General features: G+C 46.7%; 2 protein-coding genes across 4 annotated transcripts in view; one reads left to right on the forward strand and one right to left on the reverse strand.

The window, feature by feature from the left end:
• The window catches only part of LOC102063581 (exocyst complex component 3-like protein 2), a 51,273-nt gene extending 39,642 nt beyond the window's left edge, over window positions 1–11,631 (forward strand). For all 3 annotated transcript variants that reach the window (XM_026791213.2, XM_074542306.1, XM_026791214.2), the window contains one exon: window positions 1–11,631. This exon is cut by the window's left edge and continues 17,626 nt beyond it. The gene's annotated coding sequence lies outside the window, so the exon portion shown is untranslated.
• LOC102063407 (tumor necrosis factor alpha-induced protein 2) lies at window positions 7,710–24,324 on the reverse strand. The gene is made up of 12 exons (XM_074542305.1): window positions 24,171–24,324; window positions 18,324–18,669; window positions 16,092–16,719; window positions 14,712–14,826; window positions 13,373–13,498; window positions 12,535–12,635; window positions 12,345–12,443; window positions 12,046–12,169; window positions 10,951–11,073; window positions 9,917–10,072; window positions 8,716–8,837; window positions 7,710–8,294 (listed from the first exon to the last, which is right to left on the reverse strand). Exons 2-12 carry the CDS (start codon window positions 18,655–18,657, stop codon window positions 8,153–8,155), a joined length of 2,070 nt encoding a protein of 689 aa, XP_074398406.1. The 5' UTR covers window positions 18,658–18,669; window positions 24,171–24,324; the 3' UTR covers window positions 7,710–8,152.
• Window positions 24,325–25,802: the final 1,478 nt, after the last annotated feature.

Consider the following 25,802-nt stretch of genomic DNA (forward strand, 5'->3'; position numbering starts at 1 on the left):
TGGCTTGTCACACACTGTTACCTGAATCTTCACCCTCAATAGAATTCTGGCCTCAGACCGGCTTCTGTGTGCAGCACAGCTGTGGCTGAAGCACAACTGAAGCTTTGCAGGTTGATGAAGAAACCCTTTTTGGCAAAAGAAACCTCTGCCTCACATTGTGGTTACACCACACCATTTCTTGCTATGCTTGGTACTATACAGGGGGAGGGAAATAACCCATTCTCCACTTGTGTTTTTCCAAGAGAAATGAAAATGCATTAAAGAGAACAGAAACACAGGAGGGTCAGATGGTCTGAGCATTGACAGCATCTCATCTGTCACTGCTGGTGCTCATGTGAGCTCTGGCAGCCATTGCCTTGCCTACGGTTCAAGGGAAGGAGTGAACACTTCCAGCTGATTGCATCGCTGCCAAATATAGACCCACACGTCCTGGCTGCTCAGCATCTGACCTTGCACACTGTGTCTGCCTGGCTTTCACTCACAGCTCTGATGGCCCTCCCATGCCTCTGCCTGTGCTCTCCTGGACACTTTCCCCAGCTCGTGTACTGGAGACCCACACCCAGGCCCCCAGGAGACACCTTTGCTGACCTCATGTGTCATGCCCTTGGCTAGGAGTGTCTGGGGAAGCTGAGTCTCACAGTGCTTCAGCCCCTGAGTGTGGTTTTGTTCTGTATTTGGATATGGAATACCATGGTCTGTTTGGGATGGCCCATTGCTACCCAGTCACCTCATGCTGCAGTCACCTAAGCCAGGTGAAAGTCAGCACAAGCACAGCCAGGTGCTCATAATCTGTTCTTGCACCTGAGAGCTTCAAGGCTTGTACTTATGAGAGATGGAAATTAGGGTACAAAAGGCTTGCCTGAGTCACAACCTGCATGAATGTTCCACCAGAGAGGCTTCCTGCCTCTTCCTGCTCCTATGCTGTGGTTTGTACCCATCAGGAACTTCTGACAGAGGCAGTATTTAAAGAGCTTTGCTCAGAGACCAGCTCTGGGTTCCCTTCCGGGTGCTGGTGCTAGGTCACCCTTCCCTTCCACAGCACAGCCATCCTCTCTGACATCTCCCAGGATATCCAGACATGTATCACCTTTCTCCTGGGAACTCTTCCAGTTCCCTCCTTAGTAAGGAGATGGACAAACACTTGATTGCAGAGCTTGTTGTTTCCCACCTTACACACATAGACAGAGACTTCCCTCCTGCAGCAGCTGTCAGACAAACAGCTCTGCTGATAGGAGAGGTGACATTGCCCCTGGCCCTGGTGACTTCTCAGCCTGTCCTAAAGAAGAACACCTCTTGCACCAGAGCTCACAGGCTGCCCCAATGGCACACAGGTGAAGCACCTAAAAAACCAACCATGTAGCTCATCACTGGCTCAAGAGAGCAGCCACCTCAGCTTCTGAGTGACTGACATCCACCTTGTCCTTTTGGGCATACCCTGCAAGCATTTGTACAGCAAAAGCTTCAGAATGCAGAGAATTCAGAATTTCAGGACTGACCACTTGACAGTCCTGAATACTGGAAATAGTGATAGTAGAGATTGTAAGATGACAGCATGTTATCTGGTTTTTGAGTAATTTTTACATTAGGCAGGAGCTGCACATCAGGACCACTGAGGCTCTTGATGGCTCATGGACCTGGACAGAACAGAAAAGTCTTCTGTATGTTGTTTGCGTTTCTGTCATAATAGGTTAAAGCTCCTACAACACAGTGAACTGTGAGCTCTTATGGCCTGAATTTTCTGATATTTTCCTTGCAGAGAAAGTTAACAGAAGGAATACTACCAAAACCATGCTGGGACTCAGATATCTAAGGCCACACTGTGGCAGAGCATGGGAACAGAAAGGGGATTTCACACATCAGCACAACCAGTCTCGGGTCTCAGACTTCACAGTTTGGGTTGCCAAACAAAATATCCTGATTAGCCCACTTCCTGTGGAGGAAAAGTCAAATTTCCAGAAAACTGTTATTTGAAGGGCTGAAACTGGGCAAAAGGCTGGATGCAGATGTCTGTAAGGAAAACAGTTGTATGGCAGTGGCATGTGTGGGGGCGCTGCATCCATGTGTGATGCATGAGCCTTTGACTAAGAAATTATCTATGTTTTTCACAACTCCAGTTTTCTGCTCTCAAAAACCTATAGATTGTATTGCCTCCATTTGTAACAGGAAAGCACCTCTACAGAGGATATTTCTGTGTATAGAGAGGTAAACAGATTGCAGAAATCTGCTGTGTGTTGATTCTCTTCATGATAATTTGCACATTACATGGAAGCATTGCTCATGTACTACTGAAAGCAAGAATTTGCTTTTCAATTCAAGCTATATTGAAATGTATGAAAATGGGCAATTCATAATTTTGAATAATAAGCTGAAGTTTGCAGTATGGAGTTGTTCATAGGAGACAGCAGAAAATTACAATGGAAAGAATAACATCATATCTGGATAGACACAGTGTTATTTTGTACGGAAAAGGCTTTTATACAAAGATAATGTTACATGAAGAGATGGGGTTCTGCCTATGGTCTACAGGGAACATTGAAGGGAGGGTTTTGAGGGAGGTGGAAGGTAGAACTTGTCCTTTTCTTAAGAGTGGTTTCCACCCAAGAAAAGTTGGCTGAAGAGGTTGTTCTGGACAATGCATGAATCTGGTCTTTCTTCAAAAGCTGCTATTGATTTCATGCTGTACGTGCTGATGTGACAAAATGTTCCCCAAGTAAATGCAATCTGAGCCCTTTGAGAGAAGCTTCATAGAGAAATCAAATCAAACAAAAATGGGAGCTTGGGCAGTTCATGCATTCCACAGTAATACTTTAGTCTTAGTGATATTTATAATGGACCTGAATGGGATGCTGAGCTGGACAGTTAAACAAAGACTTACAGAAGATTTTGAACGTGGCCAGAGGCATGGCAGACACTTGAAGGCTGCACTCCCACCTCAGTCTCTGCTTCTGCAGCCTCATCTGTTTCCCTTACTGACATCCAGCTAAGGTTATCTGGATTACTCCTCATGCTGGGTTTTTTTCCAGCTCCAGGACTAACCTGAGGATCTCACCTGTGATATCTTCTCAAGCTGCCAAGGCTGCTCCAGCAGCAGGTCTAGCTCACACAGCATGTGCAAGAGTTTCCTCCCCTTTTCCAGTAACTCTTTTCCAGTAAATCTTAGGAGGGGTCTTTCTGCATCCTGGTGGAGGGACACAATGCTGCTCAGAGCTGCTTTCTGCAAACCACCCATGTCCAGGCAGGGCAGCAGTGACACCCCTGAATGCAGTGTGACCCCTTCAGGTGACATTCCCTGAACACCCACTTGCCTCAAAGCCCGTGTGGTCCACGATTGTGGTCTAGCACAAGGCTGTCACAAGCAGGTGGCTGCCAGGATCCTGCTGGGCTGAATGCCTCTCTTGGGGCATGGGAAATACCTCTGGCAGGGGGAGTGGGTAGCTTCAGCCAAGGTTTTTGGTTCTGTGCAGTCCCTTGCAGATTGTGAAGGGTCTGTGTCAAAATGAGTGCAGTTGGGGATGGGACCTGGGCTGACACAAGGGATCTGCTGTGTGGCAGCATGAAGATGACAGTCCCTGTTCCACGGGTCAGATGGTTTTCACCACTTCTTACAGCCCTGGTGTAAAGGGGGCTGCAGTGAAACCAAGGAGCAGAAACAGCCCTCTGTTAACTAGGACATAGCACTGTTAACTTCATCCTAACCTGTGAACTTGGTTGAGCTCTCAGCTACACTGCTCTTGCCAGTGGGACTTGGGGGTTGGCCTCACGCCTTTGGGATAGAGCTCAAAATATCTTGAAGACTCCAGGACCAATATTGTTCTACCTAAGGACTTGTTATAACCTCCTCCCATTGGAGAGGAGTACTTTTGAGAACTCAGCTTTTCTGCTAAATAATAAGATTTCCTCTTTTATTAGTCCATTATGGGAGTTATTACAGCTCAAGTGCTCTGTCCTATTTGGATAAAAACTACTTGGATAAATAGCACTGAATTCCTTGACCTCAAATGATGGTTTTTCTGGGCGCTGGTACATAATTTGCCCTGGTGTGTCCCATCTGCTGGAAGGTTGAGAGAAGTGGCAGAATGCGGTCCCAGGGCCTCATTGGGTAGTGCTGGGAGACATCAGGAGACTTGTGGATAGCTGAAAGAAGGAGTTGAATACCTGAGAAGACCCAGAGAAGAGATTAAGAATGTCTCTGTAGGGAAGCCCCCAAGCTGGTCAGTTCAAGAGGGGTTTTTAAAACCTGATTTCAGGAGGAGAAAGCCCCTGGTAGCAAGCAGAAATGGTGCCCAGCAGGTGTGACATTCACTTCACAGTAACCTTACAAACTTCATACTGCTTTGAAAAAACCCAGTTAACTTTTCCTCTGTAACAGCCCCTGAACAGCCTAAATGGGTGTGTCTGCTCCACTGCATTTCCCGTCTTTCCCTCTGGGAAGTGGGATTCACCTCTCTTCTCATTACTATGGATTTGTTTCTTTGCTAGGGTGGAAATCCGTGTTTCCTGCATTGATGAGTAATTCTTGAAATCCCCTGACATTAGCTGCCATCTATTATTGTGGCTACAGGAAAGCTATGTTGTGTTTCAGGCATATCAGTGTCGTGGTGTTGCCACATCCTCTTTTAAGTCATGCAGGAAGGCAGCAATTACTCTTGTGGATTTCAACCTACAGCATGGGAAAGCATGATTTTGCTAGAGCCACGCTCAAGCTCACTTACCTCTATTCTCACCTATTCCCAAAACAACCTTCCTTCCTGGTGCTCCTGCCTGTTTAGTCCCCAGTACTGGCTTTTGACCCAAGCAGGAGGCAGGTGATGGAGCAGCAAGTGAAACCTTCCTGGGAGATGCCAGACTTGCAGCCCATGTGCCCTAAATCCTGTTGGGAAGGAGCCTCTGCCATCCCACTCCTGACTGCAGCTGTGCCTTTCCTCTGGGATGCTCCATGCATTGCCAGGCTTCAGGTCTCTTCCCACTGGATTGGGGTTTCCAGGTTTTCTTCTATTAAAGTTCATATTAGCTATGCTAAAGGCAGGATTTGAAAATGGGTGTTGGCAATTTGTTGCCACATTCTCAGTGAAAATGACCATACATTTCCTGCTTTACAGCAATTAGCAGGTGAGGAATGTGTCACCAGGCACCTCACTGAAGCCAGCACTGTCTACCCGGAAAAGCCCACCTACCAAATCACTTTGCTCTAGTCTCTCTTAAGATCAGCACATCAGCAAATCCTGTGGCCTTTAGTTCAGTGCTGTCATTCCTCAGTGGATTTCAGAGAGAGGATCCAGGCTCAAAGGGAAGGAATTACTGGCATTCTGGCTTCTTAACCCTTTATTTCCAGGTCAGCAGTTCCCAAAGTTTCATATCAGGCCCTAACAAAACATTTCTACTGTTCTTTTTCTCCCCATCACACTCACACTTGAGTCTGTGATCTCTCTGGAGGTTTTGGCTTCCCCTGCAGAAAGGGCAGAGGTTCCCCAGGTGTCCCTGGGGACTCACACCACAGGTGGCTCCTGCAGGAGCAGAGGAGGGACTAACGCCTCAGGCCACCCCTGCTATGCTGTGGTTTGTGTCCTTTGCACTGCAGATTGCAAGTCTTCTGTCAAACGATGGAAGTGCCAGGTGGGAGGGATGGGCAGGGAGCCAGGAGTGTTGTGTGTGGATGTCTGAGCTCAGCCTGTGCCCACTGTGGTGGCTGTTGTGCGCTGATGTGCTGGGGACACTGATGACAGCAAACAGGGAGAGCTGGCAATGCCACAGCAGCTGTGCTCAGGAAACAGCTTTCCTGACTCTTCTGTAAAATTGATCCTATTTTTTAATCTTTGCAATCTGCTCTGCCTCCAAGGAGGGGCAGGCATCAGCATCAGCAGAGGTAGCGTGATAAAGAAAGTCGAGCCACGCTGACCTCAGAAAATTTTATTTACTTAGTTTTTAGAAGTGCTATTTATCATATTGAACTAACACTGTTATCAGAAGACATTTGTGCAACCTCCTGAAACTACCTGGCTGTGTGTAATATGCCACCTATAAATAAATGCCATCTGAAATGTCGAGTCATGCGGGAAGATAAATAAATTAGTTTCCTGAGCTCATTAGAGATGAAAGCTGGGGTTTTATAGCAGGATGAAGAGATTGCACAATGCCCTTCCATATGGCTTATGAAATGTGTATGAAAACCATTTTCTCCTACCCATGCTAATTATGATATATAAATAGATACTGTTTCCCTTTGGGCACTTACTTAGCTGGATTTTTTTTTAAAGATCAGTGTAATCACTTGTATGATGCATTTCTGTAGGCCTTTAACAGATCTCTAAATCAAAATACGTATTTTTATAGCAATAAAGTGACCTTTCACTAATTGGGAAGGAAAATGTTACCCAATAGGTGACAGTTGTCATAAGTGCTCAGCACAGTCAGAAGTCATTTTGGCATTTGCCTTTAAACTGTAGCTGAGACAAGTGTTTAAATAATAATTTTTTAACCCATGTGTCTATGTGAGTTTTGTGTGAGTGTGCTTAAGGAAGGAGAGGGTGATTTGTGCTGCCTGTGGACAGGCTGCAGGCTAAAATCTAAGCACTGTTTTTCACTCAGGGCACAATTTTGCTGCAGGACCTGTTGGCAGAAGTCTCATCTGAACATGTGCCACTGGCCACTGCTAGTGAGCAGCCACCCTGTTCAGTAAATGTCTTACTGGGGCAGCAGCAATGCTTTTCCAGCCTGTCTGTAGTCCAGAAACACCCCCTACTTGGAACCAGTGGGTGATATTCACCAGAGCAGGCTGGGAGAAATGGCCCTTTGAAGGACAACATAGCAGTGGCAACACAGTAAACTGTCACTTTTCTAGCATATTTGAATACTGTTTATTATAAACATTGCAAATTAGTATCTCTAACTGAGAAAAAATAAAATTGGATGCAAAAATACACTGGTGGTATATTGCATATACATATAAATACATTATGTAGTTTGCACAGTCATCAGGCATCTTCCTTCTGGACTTTCCACAGGCTGATGCTAAAGCTGAAACAGGAGAACAGAAGGGAAAGGTCTCCAAATATACACAGTGCTGTTTTGGCAAGTGATTAAGTTCCTAAAAAAACTGTGCTGTAAGAAACAAAACACAGTTTCACAAGAGACCCATTTGTATTTTCACATCGTATCTACCTCACAGCACAAGGGGAAAGAGTGAGCAAGAGAATGGTGACACATACAGGGTGCTCAGTATGTATTGATGACATTTGAGACCAGTTCCACACCCCATCAAAGCCTGCATTGTTAATGGGGTCTGGAAGTCCTCTCCTTGGTAAGGAGGACTTCAGTAATACCCAAAGTGTTTTACCAGCTGCTGCTTAACCCAGACAATCCATTTCAATAGGCAGCTTGCTCCCAGCCACTGTTTGAGGGGTCCCTCTGTGCAGATGCACTGGATGGGGTCACTGCCAGGGGCCCAGCATCTCTCACCTCACAGAGGTGGAGGAAGCACACACTCTCCAGGGCCAGTTCCCCACTGGAAACCCCAAGGCCCTGGGCAGTGCTGCTGCCCTGGGTCAGAGCCTGCAGCTGCTCCAGGGGGGCTGGCAGGAGCCCTGCCACAGCTGGGCTGCAGCTCCTCCTCCCCAGGAACCTGGTGCCTCTCCCACCAGCCTTACACAGTGCCCTGCCTGGCTCTGAGGAAGGCAGATGGATTGCAAGCATGCTCACATGGGACTTTCCCAACATCTCGAGAGTTCATGGGATGCTACACATCTCTAAATGTTGGTTTCAGTTTTTGTTTCCCTTAATTCCCTTAGAAGATAAAAAGCTACATAGGTGGCGCCTGCTTGGTCTGTGATGTGGCCTTCGTGGCACCCTGAGAGGTAGATGGAGTTCAGAGCTCCAGGGCAGTGTCCAGGCAGAGAATGTGGTGGCATAAAAACACCTCAGAGGGAATCTATGGCTGGTGGGAGGAGCAGCCCCAATCTTTGTGGGCACTGCACCTCCCTGTACCCAGCAACACATGGAGCACAATGATTCCCACAGAGATGCTGAGCACCAGACTGGACAAAGCACTTTCCATAGGAAATGTGGCAGTGTGTGCCATGCATTGCTCCAGGAGATGGTCTCCATCCCCAGCTCACCCCACAGTCCAGCACAGGGCAGTGCCAAGGCAGGCCTTGGTCTAGGACACGTTGATGCTGGAGAAGAGTGGGGCCCTGGGCTGTGTGGATGCTGTGCTGTCTGCCAAGTAGCCCAGGATGCTCTTGAGTTCACTGCGTGACAGATTGGCTTTGATGTGCAGGAACGCTTCCAGGTGCCTTTTGCTGTGGAAGAGAGATGGGCAGGTGTTATTTCCCCCCACACACCTCCACAGGTCAGGGCCACTGCAGCAGGATGTGCCTCCTCCCACCCTGTGGCATGTGCTGACATCCCCTGTGGGTGCCAGCTCAGTACCTGGCAGTCCTACACCAGACCTTGCACTGTCCTGGGATGTTTGGGGTAGGAAAGGGAATCTCCAAGGTAAAGGAGAAACTTAGGGCAGAATCTGGACTATATCAACAGGCTTTTATTCATATCTTCCTTTGCTTTCTGATAGGAGTGGGATTGCCACAGCCTGGAAGGCAGCCCCCACCCAGGTTTATAGGCTCAGACTGTATGAACCTCACCTATATTCATATTTGACTGCTTTCTGGATCAATTAAAATTCCTTATGAGTACTAGCAAATCTGTTTCAGCATCTCTTACCGGATGTCTGGGTACGTTGTGGCGAGTGTTGCAACTTCAATTTTAATAGCACCCAAATCCTGAAGTCGGATTATTTCAGCCAGTTTGGGGAGTGCTGAATTCAGCCAGGTGGCTTGAGATCCCTGCAAGAAGAAAAAGTGGTTAACAGGACATCATGGGGGTGTGCAAAGTGCCCCCCACCCCAGGAGCTGCCTCCTGAGGCTGTTTCTTGGCAAGTGGAAAGGACACATCAGTGATTTTAGGTGCCTCACTGTTTTCAGTGCTGTTTCTGCCTCAGGCAGCCTTGGAAAAACTGGATTAGCATTTTGATGGTTTTTAATCCTCTCACACAAATGGTGCGTGGTTTGCCATAAGACTGAGACTTCCACATGCACCTCAGCAGATTCTATCTGCTCATTTCCTTTTCCTTGGGTTTCTGCACTGTCTGGTGTGTGCACCAAGGTCTTTAATCAGATGGGCCAGGTGAGTCACTGCCACGTGCTGCTCTGCCTCAGCTCCAAACACAACCCCGCCTTTGGCATCTGCAGATATCACCAAAATCGGGTAGAAGTCCCAGCTTGAGCTTTTTCCTGACCATTGGAATTTCCAAGGTGCAGCTGCCCGACCTCCTACTCAGCCTATGTGAAACTCAGACTTGTTCCTTCTCTAGTCAAACATGCATGGGGTGATGGAGGACAGGTTTTGGCTTAGCTGTTAGCTTTTCTTGCAGACAAGATTAGAGGCATGGAGAAGGAGGGAGATGATCTCAAAGGACAGAGAGGGGTGTTCCAGCTTGGCTCTCGTGCAGAAATTCCTTGCATACCACAGACCCCCACACTACCTACTTTATCCCCTGGCTGACCTAAAAGCTGCAGCCTGAGGGAAATCAAGGGTGAGAGGAAACCCAGGCTCCATGGAAGCTGTACTGAAACTGAAAAAGATTATCTAAGTCTTTGACCCTATTAGTGTAAACCTTCAAAAGGAAACTGCCTGTGGGACAAAGGAAGATGAAATCATGTCTCTCCAAGCAGGGAGGGGCAGGCTGCTTACAGTGTGGGGGACCCTTTCTGTCTACAAGCACTTAGAGACCACTTTCTGCCTAAGGTCCTGCCTTCCAGGAAATTTGAGTTGAAAAGGTCAACAAAAGTCCCCAGAATTGCTTTCCTGTTTTTCAGTGTGTCTGTGCCCTGTGCTGACATGTTCAAGGCAAGCACTCACGTACATTGCTGGTGCAGAAGGCTTCCAGGTCAGCAGCATTCTTGGAGATGTGTTGGGCCAGAGTTTGCTGCTGTGCTGGAGATTTCAGGCTGACCTTCCTCTTCAGCAGCCTCACAATGTACTCTTTAACCAAACGGGCGTGGATCTTCTCAACAATAGCCTGTCGGGAAGGAGAGGAGGGAATCATCATCCATCTCTCTTTTGCTTGGGGACATAGCAAACCATGAGTGTGGATGGAGGACAAAACCATTGTGGGTGCTGTGAGCCATTCCCACCAATGCCTGCTGTGGATTACACAGCAGGAACAGCCCTGGTTGTAGCCTCCCAAGACTGGTTACAGCACATCCTAGATGCTGAGAATTTCTTTGTGCTCTAATAAGAATGGGAATTTCCAAATGTTTGTTTCCTTTTGGGAAGAGTTTAAAGTACAGAAAAGATCTCCATGTGGTAGAGGAGTAACAGTATTCCAGAGAAACAGGAATTCATGCTGTTCTTCCTGTTCTTCTCTCTAACACATAAAACATCATAATTTGTCCCAGCTACTAAAAAGACAAAGACAGGAAATCAAATTTTGTCTTATATTATGATATTTCATATATAGTCCAGCACCAGGGAGGATGTGGTTCTGGCTTAGTTCTCTGGGATTTGTCTCATTTGCATCCACCTCCTCCAGCCCTTAGGGCAATCAAAGGAGCAAGGAGACTGAACCATGCAACTGCATCTGTGTTTCAAGATTGCTAAACCAAATCTGTAATTAAAGCCACGTATTGGGTGGTCTCTAAAGCACTTTCTCTGCATCAGGGGTGGTTTTCTCTGAAATAAGTGCAGCAGAGCTGCAGGAGTCTGCTTCTGTCAGAGGAGGGTGAGATTTATGTGCCTTATCTGGGTAAACTGCATGCTCGTGGAAATCCTGCCTGAGAGGCTTCCTGATACCAGGCCAGCTCACCAGAGGTCAAGGCAGCTCAAGCCACAGAGGATCAGAGCTGAAAATGCAGCCCTAGCACCCCAGAATCCCTCCGATATTTCTCTTGGACTTACATGGTAAAACGGGTCCTTTAAGGTCTTGAAGTCTGAAATATGTTTGCTGGTGGTTTTAATGATCTCATTCATAATTTCACTGCTGGAATCCCACTTATTCTCTGTAAACTTCTTGTACATTGGCTGAAAAAAAGGAGAATCTGCTAAGTTACCTCAAACAAATTCTATGCACATGTATATTTGTTATTCCTACATGTGGAGTATCCCATGTAGGGAGAGCGTGGTGTGTAGTCCTGTGCAGGGGTGTGTGGTGATGCCTCACAGGGACAGGGGAACAAGGGGCTGTGTCTCCGTCTTGGCTCCTCATGGTTAAGAAGATCAAGGGCTTGAAAGGTTAATATTGGAGGTGTTTTTATTATTTCTGCTATTTTTTCCCCCCCTCACCATCTTGTCTGATTAAAGAATTATGGAACCATCAGGGGGAAAAAAATGAATCCTTATGAGATGCTCATAATTTTTCTCAGCCACAGCAAATAAATATGAAAATGAAAAAAAAATTGTACCCCTGTTCTCTCGTGCCTTCCAAAAGGCTCTACAGAGAAAGCAGGAGAGATTGTGGCTGAACATTCCTGACTCCTACGCTTCCTTTTCCTCCATCAAAATTGCTCAACTCGAAAAGATTGTGTTATATATATATAAACAAAAAAAGAAAAAAAAAAAAAAGAAAAAAAAAAAAAGAAAGCCAGAAGTACAGAAATGCCCTTCAGGTCACCTTTATGAGGAAGCCAAAAGCTGCGTAATTGCAGTTTATGCCATTAGTGATGTCTTCCTACAGTGCGGAGAGCAAATAGCTGCAGGTTGAGACTCTCCCTGCTCTAGCTGTTGTCTCAGATGCCATCAGCAGGTTTTATGTTCACCTGCACAGTCATGCCTATGTCACTGCACCCATTTTGCCTGCAGGCTTGAGGACCAGCTCAAGGAGAGCTTAGTGGGAGTTTTCCTGCAGCAGTGTGGGTTAGGACTGATCCTGTCCCTTCTGAACTTGGCTGGTTTGAATTAGAGATTTGAACAACAGATAGCACTGCAGGAGAACGTGCCCTGCCCTGGTATCAGCTGAGCCATGGGGCAGGAGGATGTGGGGCACAGATATGGTACCTTCAGCTGGGCAAAGAGCTGTTGAAGCAGCACATCAAATCCACTGTTTTCAATATCAGCGAGAGTGCTGAGGATATCAGCTCTACTGTCCTCCTTTTCTGCCACGTATTTCTCCGTGTAGTCTCTGAAAGAAAATACCAGTCAGGTCAGAACAGTCTGTCCTCAGAGGAGAGAGAGAAAAATTCAGAGGTCTCCAAACCTTCTGCAGGCAGATGGACCTACCTCTGCTCACTCTGGAGTACCTCCCCTCTATACACTGCCTGCAGAGGAAGGCAGAACCTTTTCTTTTGGACTCTTACCTAAAATTCCAGCAGTTGTTAATATTTGCAATCAGTATAGGCTTGTAGTATGTGTGCTTCTTGCTTTTCTCCTTGAAGTCTTCAAAGGCCTCCCTGTAGCTGGAGGGGAGATGGGAAGAGGAGAGGTGGGTGAGTGGCTGCCCAGGTGCTGTGCCAGCCCCAGTGCCCACAGCCCTCCCCACTCACTCACCTCCTCAGGAAGGCTGGCAGCTCCTTCAGCAGCCGGCGGGACAGCTCCTCACCCACGGCCTTGCTGATGTCCTCAGCCCGCTTCTGGCTGCTGTACATACTCTAACAAACAAGCGAGATCAATTTTAAATGTTGCCTGCTCCAAAAAGGCCAGGTTTGCTGGGTAAAAGAAGCTGCAGATCCTTTGCTGAGAGCTGCACCCAGCTCTCCTGCATCCCCCCCTGCAACTGATCCAGGGACCAAACAGAGCAGCTATACTTAGCTGAGAGGTTCAAAAGGAGCATGAAGAAAATCTAGAAAACAGCTGAGAAAGTAGGCAATTTCACACTTGGTTGTGTTTCTTTTTTTTTTTGGTTTTGTTTTTTTTTTTTTTTTTTGAATGTCATTAGATTGCATTTAAATGAACCATTTAATCACAACAACCACAACACATGAGAGGTCTATTTTTTAAAAGTAAACTCAAGTAATCCTCTGCAGCCAGAGGAGGGAAAGGGGCAGCTCTGTCTGTGGCACCTTCCCTGGGAGGAGGAAAGAGACTCCCCATTTCTCAATCAACTGAGCCGGTGTCCTGTCTCTGCTGCTGGGGATGCAGAAGAAATTGCACAGGAGAAGGAAGGCAATTTTTCTTCTTATTTTGCTTATAGAGGTGTTTGCCTCTGTCCCATGGTACACCCAGCCCACGACAGACCATGGTTTTTAGCCTCCCTGTACCACCCACCTCTGCTACCACGCTACACAAGTGACTTGGCCTTTTCCTTTTCTGCATTGACCATAGTTGGTCTCAAATCCTAAGCAGGTAAAAGATGCAATTGTTTATTTTTAATATAGCTTTGTATTACCTGAATAACAAATATTCCTAGCAGTTCACTCTGAAAATGTCCATTTAGCTTCTCTGGTTCCTTGTCTTCTTTCCATCTTTGGATTTCTTTATCTAAACATCTGCTCAGTGAATTTTTGACAGTAACCTTTAGGGAAGGAAGAACAATGGCATTTACTACAACGTGGATGCAACAGCTCCTGCCTTATGCAGGTTTTACCCACCCACCCACCTTTTGCCTTGCCCAGCAGACTTTTTCCTCAGCCCTGGCTGGGATATAAAGGTTCCTTGTTGGGAGATGCCTGACCCATGACTTCACAGCAACAAGGACAACCCCCTCACGATACCTACACAATAGTGAGTTGAGTATTTTAAGATGGGAGTGAAGATTCCATCACACCTCCACATCCAGGGGATCAGGAGGGCAGGGAGGGAGCAGTGGGTAGGAAGGTTGCAGCAGCTCCGTGTGCCAGAGCCCAAATTCCCCCAACCACACACTGTGTGTGCGTCACTCTCAGAGCCACCTGCTTTTGCAATCCTTTTTCATGAGCTTTTCTGACGCCACACAAGTGCTGGAGAGGGAAACAAAGTGCTCTCAGGTTTTCTCTGCTCTGACCCCTCTGTGCTGCAGTGAGACTTTGGAAATGGTTTGTGCAGTGTCTGGCACATACTGCTGATTCCCCAGTATCCCATTCATGCGCTTTGCAGACCTCACACCACCTCTCCCATATGCAAACCATCACAGACTACAGTTAAACTTGGAACTCATCTTCTCATTTTCCGGGAATTCCAGGCCCAAATGCCAAAAGCACTGAGCTATGGGAATACTCTAGAAGTGGCTTCTTGTTTCCATTAAGGGAAGGGTGATACAAAAACCAGAGCAAGTTTTATTTTCTGCAGAGCAGGCAGTTCTCCATCAAAGAAAGAGATTTGTCAAGACCAGAACTCCATGCTTTGCGCTCACCCAAGGCCTGGCACCTCTGCAGATACCAGGAGTAATCCAAGATCCTTCAGAGATTCCTGTGAGAGGGACCATAAATCCCTCTGGAGATTTATCAGACAATGAGAAAGTTGCCCATAAAGATCTGTTGCTGGATTTTCCCCGTTGCTACCACATGATTTACAAGAACAGAGCAGTTCTTTTCTCATGGCTCCCAGGGCTAAGCAGAAGTTTGCTCTGCAAGTCCCATCTAGCAGAAAGGTGACCTGCTCCCTAAAAACAAACAAAAGCTTCTGCTTCTCCCTGGAAGGGTGTGTGGTTCACTGGTGAAGAGGTGTGTGTGCAGGACAAGTCACAGCTTCTGTGAGGAGTCACATGGGAGCAGTGAAGGGAAGAAGAGGAGTGACTGAACCTTTCTTACCTCTTCACTGTCAAGGTATTTATTTTCAAGCTCTTTGCTCAGACTTGAAGGCAAAAGGCTTCCAAGCTTAACTTTATCCAACTCCATGGCTAAAGCATGATCTTTTCTCATGTCTCTGGAATGAAAAAAGCCAAACAATTGTATTTTCCAAAGGCAGTGTAATTCAAGACAGCTGTTGATGCAAATCGCTAACACTTTTTGAGGGTATCAGCGAAAAAACAGATGGAAATGTACATTGTCCTCAGCCCAGGCAGGACTTGGAGAAGGTGAATGGATATGTGCCAGGGGTGAGATCTGTGAGGGCGGGACCACAAGCAAGCCTGTGAATGGAGTCATAAGACCAAACTCCTGAGTACCAGCCACTGTGCTCTGGTGGGGATGGGAGACCTGAAGCAAGCAGGGGATTCTAGCCCCTGGACATGGCCTCTCTCCATGCATACAGAGAGGTGAGCAGATGAAAAGCTGGTGTTGGATGGCTGGGAGGTGGTCCCTCAGCAGACACCTGGATGTGGCCTCTGGGAACACTCCCAAAGCAGCTGCTACCCTGGCCAGCACTGTCCCCAGTGCTGGGCTGAGCCCTGCTCCTCACAGCTGCTCACTCCCAAACACAGGCTGGTTCTGGCCTGAACATCCTGATCTAGAGCACAACACCGGCTGTGGAAAACTTCCGGCATCAACGCTGAATCATTACACTCATCAGTGGAACACGAAAAGGATAAAGTGGAGCTGAATGACTTTGGAACAGAAGAAACATTGCTGGTGTCTTTACTGGTTTCCACCTAAGAAGTGAAAGCCCTCAATTCTCCACTCAGTACTATTAGCCACAATAAGAAATGTTTTCAGTTCAATAACATTCAGAGTTTATGGGGACCCTTGGATTGTGTCCTCTCACAGGGGCGCACCCCTGGCTCTCCTAAAGGAGAAGAAAACACAGACTGTGGGTAACACCTAAGCAACATCCTCCACGCCCAGGATAATTGCATCTCAGGTTATTTTATTTATTGTCTGCCCTCTGGTACAAAGGGCTGAAATTTCCAAATTTTCCAAGATTGAGCTCAGGTCTGCAACTGGAATTGATATCAAGGCAATGAACCTGATCAATTTACCCCACAGATGAAGCCCTAAAGATTTGTGTGTAGGTTTCCCAGCAGCCAGAATGGTGAAACAGCCCTTCATTTACAGACTAGCAGCCTTGAGTGTCCTTTCTGGCTGTTCTGGTCAGGACTGTAATTCAGCACGTCATCAGTAACACCACTAACTTAGCCAGGTACTGGACTGCATCACAGTAATATTAACTCATAAATCAAGCAAATGCCTGGGTTTGCAGCCAGTGAGCCTGTTTTGATTTCCAGGGGTAAACATGTATAAAAGCCCACTTACTTTGGATAAAAGTTGTGCACCCATGAGAGAAGAAGATAAATATCCTTGTCTTCCAGATGAGACTCAGCATTTTTCTTTGCCTGGGAGGCAAAATAATTGTGGTAGAGTTCTGCATATATGCTGAACACATTAAACTCAGGAGGATAAAGCTTATTAATATACTTGGCAACCACTGTCAAATCTTCTTTCATTGTCTTTCCCATGTGCAGGAGGTTCTGGCCAACTGCAGAGAGGTTCTCAGCTCTAGGAGTACGGCTTGTGTCTTTCATTCGAGCCTCTACTGACTCCTTTACTGTAGCCATCCAGAGCTCTTTCCATTTTCTAGGTCTAAATTGCATATTTTGGTCAGGTGGATTCTCTGACATGTAGTTCTGATCTTCTTTCTCCTGTTCTTTGAGAGCCTCCACTGCCTGCTGTAGCAGGTCTGGGTTTGTTTTTGCAAGCAGCACAGAATCCTTCAAGGTGCTGAAGACTTTGTGCTTCAGAACTTCATAGACAGACTCGATGTCTTGCTGACTGGTGTTCAGTCCCTCCTCACTTTTGATAGAGAGGCTCTTCTCCAGGGCAAACAGATGCTGAATGGCATCACAAAGCTTCTGCTCTCCAAGGAGATCCATGACTTGTTTGACTGGTGAAAACAGAACAGCCTGTCTTTAACCAAGAGTGAAGATTTAGACTTATGTTTTATAAAAAATGATGGCTCTGGAATCTTTTTAAAAAATGCTTATACTTCCAAAATGCTAGCTCTTGGGCTCCTACACCATATAGAAAGTCTGTTTAATTAAAGATCAGTTTATTTCCAGCTTGCCTTTAACTGGGGCAATGAAAACTTTAATACCCACCACCAGTGTGTTGCATATGGACAGCTATTCACGAGCCACCTATAATTGTTTCCAAAATTTAGCCCTGTGGAGTTAGTTAGTTATTGCTCATCCCCTTCCCATTAATTTGACCTCAAGTCAGAAGGATGGCACTAGAAATAATGTAGACAGCAAGATGTAACTAAAGATGTGCTGAAGGAAATGCCACATGGGTTTTCCAGAAATAGATTTGGCACAACCTGACCTGTGAAATTGTTTGGGACGCCACATTTAGCAAGCAAGACAAATACAATTCAACTATCTTATCTGAACTACAGCCAGTTACTTGACACAGGGAGACCTGGGAAATCATTAGTTAAAACGGCAAAGTTATATCCCAAAATAAGATTTGTTAGGTATGTAATGGAGGACCCCGGGTGGAGAAAGCTTACATTATTCATGAAACTCATCTTACTTCATTTATCCTTAAAGATTGTGGCACAAAAGCTGGGAGTGCCCTTTTGGCATCTGCTGATTGCACAAAGTTCAGAGACATTATCGAAACTGAGGGCCTGGTGTATTTTACAGGAACAATGGGATAAGTTGAATAGTAAATGGGCTGAAATTTAATGGCACAAAACATCATATACAAATCCAATATAACAAAAGTTACTTAGCAACAAACAGGATTTTCTGCTGCAAGCTGGATGTGAATCAGCTTGAGATGGAGGAAGAAAAGAGACGCCTGGAGAATTAGTAAATCCTTACTGGGAGGTGGTAGTGAACGGTTATGGTTATGTCAGTTATGACCCCAGGATGTACTCAGTGAGAAATATCCAGCTGAGATAGGAAAATAGGAATATATTGTGCCACATATTGGTGGTGTCTTATCTGGAATATTTTCTGCAATTCTGTTTGCTTAAAAAAAAAAAGAAAAAAAAAGAAGACGACATTGGGGATCATTGGGGATGGGGCAATGCAGCAGTAAAAACAAAAGTACAACAGGCCTGTTTTCAGCAGAAAATTCAAGGCCAAGAAGGAAAACCACCAGTTAGGGAAAGCATTTGACACATGGAGAGGAAATAATTTGTACTAAAACGACAAGACTTTGTAGGAGGAGATGGAGGAACAAAGCTGAGAATTATACCTTGGTTTCTCACCCACCCACAATTCTCTGTGCCCCCAGTAGAAATAAGTTTTGTTTTGGACAGAAAACCTGCAAATGGACAGCTCCTCAAGGACTGTACCCTTGGTACTAAACGACTAGGACTTGAGATCATGTCTCCTTCAGCCCAATTTTCCCCAAGCTTCTTGGAAAAGTCACTTCAATCTATCAGTACCTTTGTTTCCCTCATACTCCCCACCTCATACAGCCCCTCTAGAGAAAACTAGGGCCCATGAAGTGGTGCAAGGAGGATGGAGGAGCACTTACCACTGGGTGGCTTGGTCTTTTTGACTATTTTAAATGCACTTTTAAGCATTCCCTTTATTCCTTTGTTCCCCTTCTCAGGGCTGTCCCCAGCAGAGATGCAGCTCTCATTGCTCGTGATGGAAGAGGCACGTGAAGCTCTGCAGGCTGCCTCTGGCCTTTCTCTCATCTTCTCCTGGTCCCTGGACCAGATCTCATCTGCAGAAGGTTCAGGACAGGCAGGGACTTGCTCAGCTGATGGTGAAGTGTTTTCAAATGGCCTGTTTGCATCAATGCAACCCTCTGATCCACTGCGTATTCCAAAAGGACTTTGGAAAAAAGGTAACATTTTCATCATTTTCCTTCTAGCCTGTAAATTTCAGGGGAAAAAAAATCAGATTAGAACAGTTAGGAAGAAAAATACCAAGGAGAAAGTGTGGCAAGGCAACATGGGGAATGTTACACATCTGGTGTGAGCACAGGGGAATTCCTGAGCAACACCATCCCTGCTAATGTCCAGTCTAAATTAGAGAAAAATCCAAGAGCCATTTTGAGGGTGATTCAGATGTCCTAATTTCAGACCTTGAGCTTGTCAGGCTCTCCCATGGGATGCTGTGTGACTATGGACATGAGCATGGGTGGGAACATGAATGATGTGGGTGGGATAAGTGTCCTGTGCCTTCAAAGCAACCACAAAACTCTCATACTCTTACATGGCATCAGAATCAATTCCCACCTTACTCAGGGCCTTTTTTTCCTGATCTGTGTTCAAGGTAAGTGGGAACAAGGCACGAGGATCAGGGTAGTTTAGCCTTGTTTAAACAAACATGATCCTGCCAGAGTCCTGCATTACCATCAACACTCTTACACTGCAAATAATTAACAACAGAAATTTGTTATTGTTACAGCTTCTTCTCAGAATTCATGTTTAGAATTATGTTCCTCTATAATTCAATAGATTGCAAAATATTTATTTGCATAACTATAACCATTTTATAATGATTATAATTATGCAATTATTGTAAATAAATAAATAAAATGACTCATAGCTTCCAATCCTTATTCCAATAATGCTTTATTTGAAGTGACTTTCTAGGAGACTGAAGCACATCTGCATGAAGAACTCTCAGGCAAGTTTTGGTTTGCTTGTACTGAGTAATGGCAGAAAAATTAGACTTCAAACAAATGAAGAATTTGGCTTCAGTTACACAGCCACAATGTGGTGATCTTCAAATACCTCTGTTGAGTTTATAATGTTGATATGTCTCATGCTGATTCAAAATGTGATACTTATTTCTGGGAAAACGGGTTGGAAGACTGTGGCTTTTCATTCTAAGTTATACAGAGAGCAGTGAGAGCCTGGCTTTGCTGAGAGCTTTCCTTCTGCCTGCTTTGGACGCCAGGCCATGTTCAGGATTAGTAAAGCTATTACCCTCTAAACACACCAAATACGAAAACTCATTTGGGAAGGAGTTCTGCTTGCATGAGCAAGCAAAGGGGGCCTGAGCACCAGAGCTCAGCTGACAGGAGTTACAGAATAGTCTGAGCTGGAAAGGACTCACAAGGATCACCAATTCCAACTCTGAAGTGAATGGCCCATACAGGGATTGAACCCACAACCAAAGGCATTATTAGCACCATACTCCTAACTAAGTGAGCGAACCCCAGGTTAGCAGCAGCTGTGCCATGGCTGAATGTGTGCACATACATCTCCCTAGCACATGTGCTGAGGAGGGGAGGGGGAAGGAAACCCCCTGCAGTTTACTCCAGCTATGCTAGTCAGGATGCCCCATTAGAATCCTGAAAGCAATGCAAAGGAGTTCCTTTTTGTTACATTTCCACTACAAAAATACCCAGAAAAACAACCAACCAACCCAAAAAAATCATGGCAACAGGCATGTTCTGCAAGTGACTTGGACTTGCCTAATTTTTGTAAGGCTCTTTTCGTAACCTGCATTTCCCAACACAACACTGTGCTTAGATTAATTCTGCCAAATCCCTTCCTTCCTGTTTGTTCAAGCACAGACTCATCTAAGTCCTTTCTCTCTCTCCTATTATTTCAAACAAAGCATTATTGGGGTTTTTTTTGTTTGTTTGTTTTCTAACCAAAGAAAGTACCTCACCCCTTCCAAAAGGCTAAGGTCTTTCATTTTGATGAATGATGATGACAAAGGTGGACTTTGAAGTTTTGGTTTTTCTTCAATGCCAAGATAAATGCAATAGCTCTTTGAAAAGCATCAAAGTGACACTACACAGACAAGACTCCATAAGTGAATGATTAAGCTGGTTAGAGGCTGAGTTTTTAACATCTGTCAGAACTTTGTCATGGTAGTGCTCAAAAAAAGCCAGCCTCAAGCACCTAGGTAAGTCTGTCAATGCAAAAGCTGCCACACTCTCACATTTGGCCAGCTTGAACTCTTGCCCAGGGATTGTCATGTGCTGGTTGACCTGTGTTTGTATCTGCAGCAGGAAAAAACATTAAACCTCAGCTGCCACTTCTGCCTTGAAGTGCTTCCCCACTCTTAATGACAAGGGGTACCAAACACTTTCTGTCCATCTCTTCTCATTATTGTTAGAAAACCAAGACCTTACTGTAAGAAATGCTTTTAAGAAACTTACAGAAAAAACTGCCAACACCTTCTACAAGAAATACTCAGCTAAAAGGAGGTGTTCCTGGTTACATCTGGGGTGCACAGGCAGGAGATGCTGAGCAAGGACTGCACCTCCTGCCTCTATCAGGACATGCTCCTGCCCAGCGTTTCTTGGCTTTGGCTTTGATGGCTGCAGGCTGCTCCTCTATGCCTGTGCTCTTCTCACAAATCAAAGTCCGCTAAAACTCCAGCAGGCTTCTAAATTTTTTAGCAGGAGAAATGCTAAATCATTTCCCAGAACTCAAATTCAGGTCTTAGGAAATGTAATGATTTGAGGTCAAGAGTTGACATTGTTCCCAACTCATATTATTGCTAATTTACTGTTATCATCATCATCCTCATTATTGTTATGTGGCAACATGGTTTGTGCCAGGGAGCCTTTAGCTCCAATTATTTCTGACACAGCGTATTCAGCTCCTGGTTTCAAACCAGAAGGCAGCACACCCTCTGCCACCCTGTCCAGATGCCCTGCAGCACTGGGACCGTGGTGCTGTGACTGCTGCTGTAGCTATGGTGGGATGCAGCGAGCTCTCTGCTGATCACAGCACCTACCTCTGAGCTGGAGCTTTTCTGGGGTGGGCAGCAAGGGAAACACTTGGAGTCAAGACACAGAAGGACCCAGCCTGGACTCTGGGCACAGTGGCTTCCCATGTTCTCCTTTTCCTCCTCAAAGGAAACAGCCTTTATGCAGAATGATCTCATTGGTCAGGGGTAGCTCATGGTGTGCCAGAGAGCACTCAAGGGAAGAGATTTATTAATTATCTCTATTCTGAATTTTTTTGCTGAACTTTTTCTTGACTTCTTTTTCCTGAGCTGCTGCCAGTATTAACAAGCAATTGTTTGGATTTTTGGTCCTCTCCAGCCTGCTGACATACTAGGTCATGAGGATTTATATCTCATTTTAGTGGAGATCTCCCATTCTCTCACAGCCTCTCAGAAATCCAGAGTTATCTAGCAAAGTTATCTATCTGCCCACACAAGAGAACTGCACTGGGCCAAGCCATCTTTGAAGCAGTAGAGCAGTGCAGGCAGTTTGAGTTTTGTGTACCTCAGACCATATGCTGACACCTAAACAAACTACTAATTCTTAATTCATCAAAGCAAAGAGTCCAAAAAGACGCCAGACTCATTCTCTGCAAGTTGGGAGCCCTCCTAGGAGGTGAGGTGTTTTTCCTAACATTTTTGTTATCTGGGTTAAGTACTGAATGCAGACACCACAAATCTGGGGGCTCCCACTTGGCTCTGCCCGGGAAATCACAGTCTATAGAAGAGCTGGGCCACCCAGAGCCCACCTTGACCTTCTACTGTGCTGCTCACATCCATAGTCCCATCTGCAGACCCCTGTGAGACACCCACCACTCAATATGTGTTCCAGCAGCGTCCTGATGATGGCCAAGTTCTGCTCCTAATGGGGAGCTGAGGGAAAACAAAACTTGTCTCCAGTAAAGAAGCCAAGGCAGAAGCAGAAACTGCCCAGAGGACTCAATCCCTGTGCCCCAGCATCACCAGGCTGCCCAACAGGGCTGGGGGTGATGGGGAACCCAAGGGATTCAGGGGAATCACAGTGGCAGAGCAGGGAAAGGACCCCAGGGCATCTTATCTGGCATGAGAGAGATGTTTTAAGCCAGCATAAAACCATGTGTAGATAGGACTGTGCAGTGCAGCAGTCATTTCCAAATGAGACTCTGATTTCCCTAAATTGCTGACACACCGGAAAGCCATCCAGTAAACCATCATCTCCTGTTTTTACTGAGAATCTTTCAAACAGAGAAAGAGAAAATTCTATGTATACACTGTTATTTGGAAAAAACAGAAAGAATGCACTGCAATACCCTAATTTTTTCTTCTTCCTTCAAGTCTGAGCAGCATAATTTTGAACTGTTGCTGCTGAAAGAGCAACCAACTGCTGCTGTCTAGAGTTTTATTTTCATAATAAAAAAGTTTTTAGTTCCAAAGCCAAATCCTTCTTTAAGGTCTGGAGTTTGCAAAGTTCACTGCTAGAGCTAACAGCGACTGAGCAGATAAACAAATTCTCTGGGAGCTTCTCTCAGCACTTTCAAATTCTTTGGCTTTCTAGGCATCTTTTATACAGAGGGTGAATGAAGCAAACCCAAACCTGAGCTCTCTTGTGATTTGCTTTATCAGAGCTGAAAAGCCTCAAAGTCCCTTGCTGAGGGGCAGGCAGCTGACACTTTGGACAGTGTTTCTTCAGGTTTTCCATCTGAACTTGGGTGTCAAAGTGAGGCACCATGGCTTCTAGATCAGCCATATGCTCCAGTCACAGAAAGTCTCTTCACTTTTCAGCAGCCTTAAAAAGAAATTCTGCTTTGAACGCACCAAGGATCCTAACCCTGGGGCTGAATTTTTCAATTTATGCTGAGGAGCTGATGCAATGGATATGGGGCTGCTGCACAAAGACAGAAGGGAATTTCTATAGGCTTTTCAATGCTCTGGGAAAAGGCAGGTCCTAGGAGCTGTGGGACATCCCTGACAAAGCAAAAGCAGTCACAAAAGGACAAGCATGGCAATGCAGAAATGTGCCAGCTTGGCACACTGACCCTGGCAGGGTGCAAGTCCCAGGGGCTGCCCAGGGCCATCCAGGGTCCAGGCTCTGAAATAGTGTTTTTTCAGCGTAGCCAAACTGAGTGAATCACAGTCCAATTACTTTCCTGTGGTTTGGGGGAAAGCCACTTCCTTTAAATACAGACAAAGAAGAGAGGGCAGAAATGCCACACTGGATCTGGAATCCAGCGCCAGATCTGGGTTTAGGACACTTTGGCGCCCAATACCTTCATCTGGATTTTGGGAAAGGTGTTGGAAGGCAGAAGGGTAAGAAGGAGGTGAATGGTTTACAGTAGTCACTGCTTGAGTCTGTGCCCTGAAATTTAGGGGAAAAGTAGCACAAATAAGACCCAGCTGTCACAATGGAATTACCAGGCACACATCCTTGCGGTGCCCAGCCCTGGGATATGCCAGGAGCTGCTGTCCTGCCAGCGGTCCGATTTATTCCCCATTCTGATCATTACAAGGTGGGGCTGAAACCCGTCCCTGTGCCCGGCACCCCACCCTCCGTGGGCGCCTCTCGTTCCCCACTCTCGGAGCCAGCAGAGCCCCCGAGCTGCCCAGCAATGAGCCCGGAGCGGGGCAGCGCCTCGGGAGAAGCGGGAGACGCCGGCCCGAGGGGAAGGGGAAGGGAAAGACCCGAGGCTGACGGACTTACTCAGCGGCGGCTCCCGGGCGGCGGGGCTGGGCGCGGGCCAGCGGCACTGTCACTGTCACCGGCACTGTCACAGGGTCTGCGCCCGGGGCGGGGGCAGCCCGGCTATAAGGGGAGGAAAGCGGGGGCGGGACCGGCTGCTGGGAAACTCCATTTGCACCTCCCCTCGAGAGAAGGGAACCGAGAAATCCCCTCCCGGGGAAGCGGCCGGCAGCGGAGCGCCTGGTGCCGGGGGTCGGTCCGTCCGAGGGGCTGAGCCCTGTCCCGACAGAGCGCTGGATGATGCCGGGCCCTGCCCTCACTGCCCCAGGGCTTGGCTGAGGGATGTGTCCCACTGCGGACTTGGAAATGCCGTCATGGATAGAGCAGGTGCCTCCAAAAATGCCGTGCTCTGCACCTGAGGTGGTCATCTCTGGGTGTGCAAGCAGCCCAGAATGAGGAATGAGGAAAGGGACCTGAGACGGCAAGTTGAACATGAGCCAGCAGTGCCCTGGCAGCCAGGAGGGACAGCCGTGTGCTGGGGGGGATCAGGCACAGCATCGCCAGCCGGGCAAGGGAGGGAGGGGATTGTCCTGCTGTGCTCTGCTCTGCACTGGGGCCGCCTCACCTCGAGTGCTTGGGGCAGTTTTGGGCACCACAATATAAGAAAGTCATAAAGTATTAGTGTCCAAAGGAGAGCAACGAAGATGGTGAAGGGTCTGGAAGGGAAGCCATATGTGGAGCAGTTGAGGTCACTAGACTTGTTCAGCCTGGAGAAGACAAGACTTAGGGAGACCTCACCACAGCCTACAGCCTCCTCACAAAGGGAAAGAGATGAGGCAGGCACTGATCTCTTCCTGATGGCCACCAGAGACAGGACCCAAGGGAATGGCCTGAAGCTGTGCCAGGGGAGGTTTAGGAACGGGTTCTTCACCCAGAGGGTGGTTGGACACTGGAATAGGATCCCCAGGGAAGTAGTCATGGTATCAAGAGTTCACAAAGCATTTGGGCAATGCTCTCAGACACATGGTGTGAATTTTGAGGTTGTCCGGTGCAGAAATGGGTGTTGGACTTCATATAGGTCCTCTCCAATCAGGATATTCCATGATCCTTGAAAGCTTTGCTTTCTGAGCAGGGCACTGCCACCAGCAGGCTGCTGGGGATGAGGTGCATGACTGAAAGCACAGCTGGCTGTATCTGGGTTCTGCATGGTGCCTTCCCCAGAGCAGGGCTCACAGCCCTCCCAGGAGACATGAACACCCTCCTGCACCTTCAGAGTGGGGATTGACTCCCTGACTAGATACTGAAAAGGACAGGCTGCCTTCCTTACCCCAAAGCCTCTGAAAATCTGTGTTCCACTTGTGGATGGGAGACCTTCTTGAGCCTTTAGGTACTTGAAGGGGACCTATAAGAAAGATGGAGACAAAGGTTTTAGCAAGGCCTGTGGCAATAGCACAAGGGGTAATTGTTTGGAGCTGAAGAAGGGTCAATTTAGATGATAGAAAAGGAAGACATAATTTATGATGAGGGTGATGAAACACTAGGACAGGTTGCCCAGAGAGGTGAGAGTTGCTCTCTCCCTGGATACATTCAAGGTCAAGTTGGACAGTAATCTGAGCAACCTGATGTAGCTGAAGATGTCCCTGCTCATTGCAG

The sequence above is a fragment of the Zonotrichia albicollis genome, chromosome 6 (assembly GCF_047830755.1).
Source record: "Zonotrichia albicollis isolate bZonAlb1 chromosome 6, bZonAlb1.hap1, whole genome shotgun sequence".
NCBI lineage: Eukaryota > Metazoa > Chordata > Aves > Passeriformes > Passerellidae > Zonotrichia > Zonotrichia albicollis.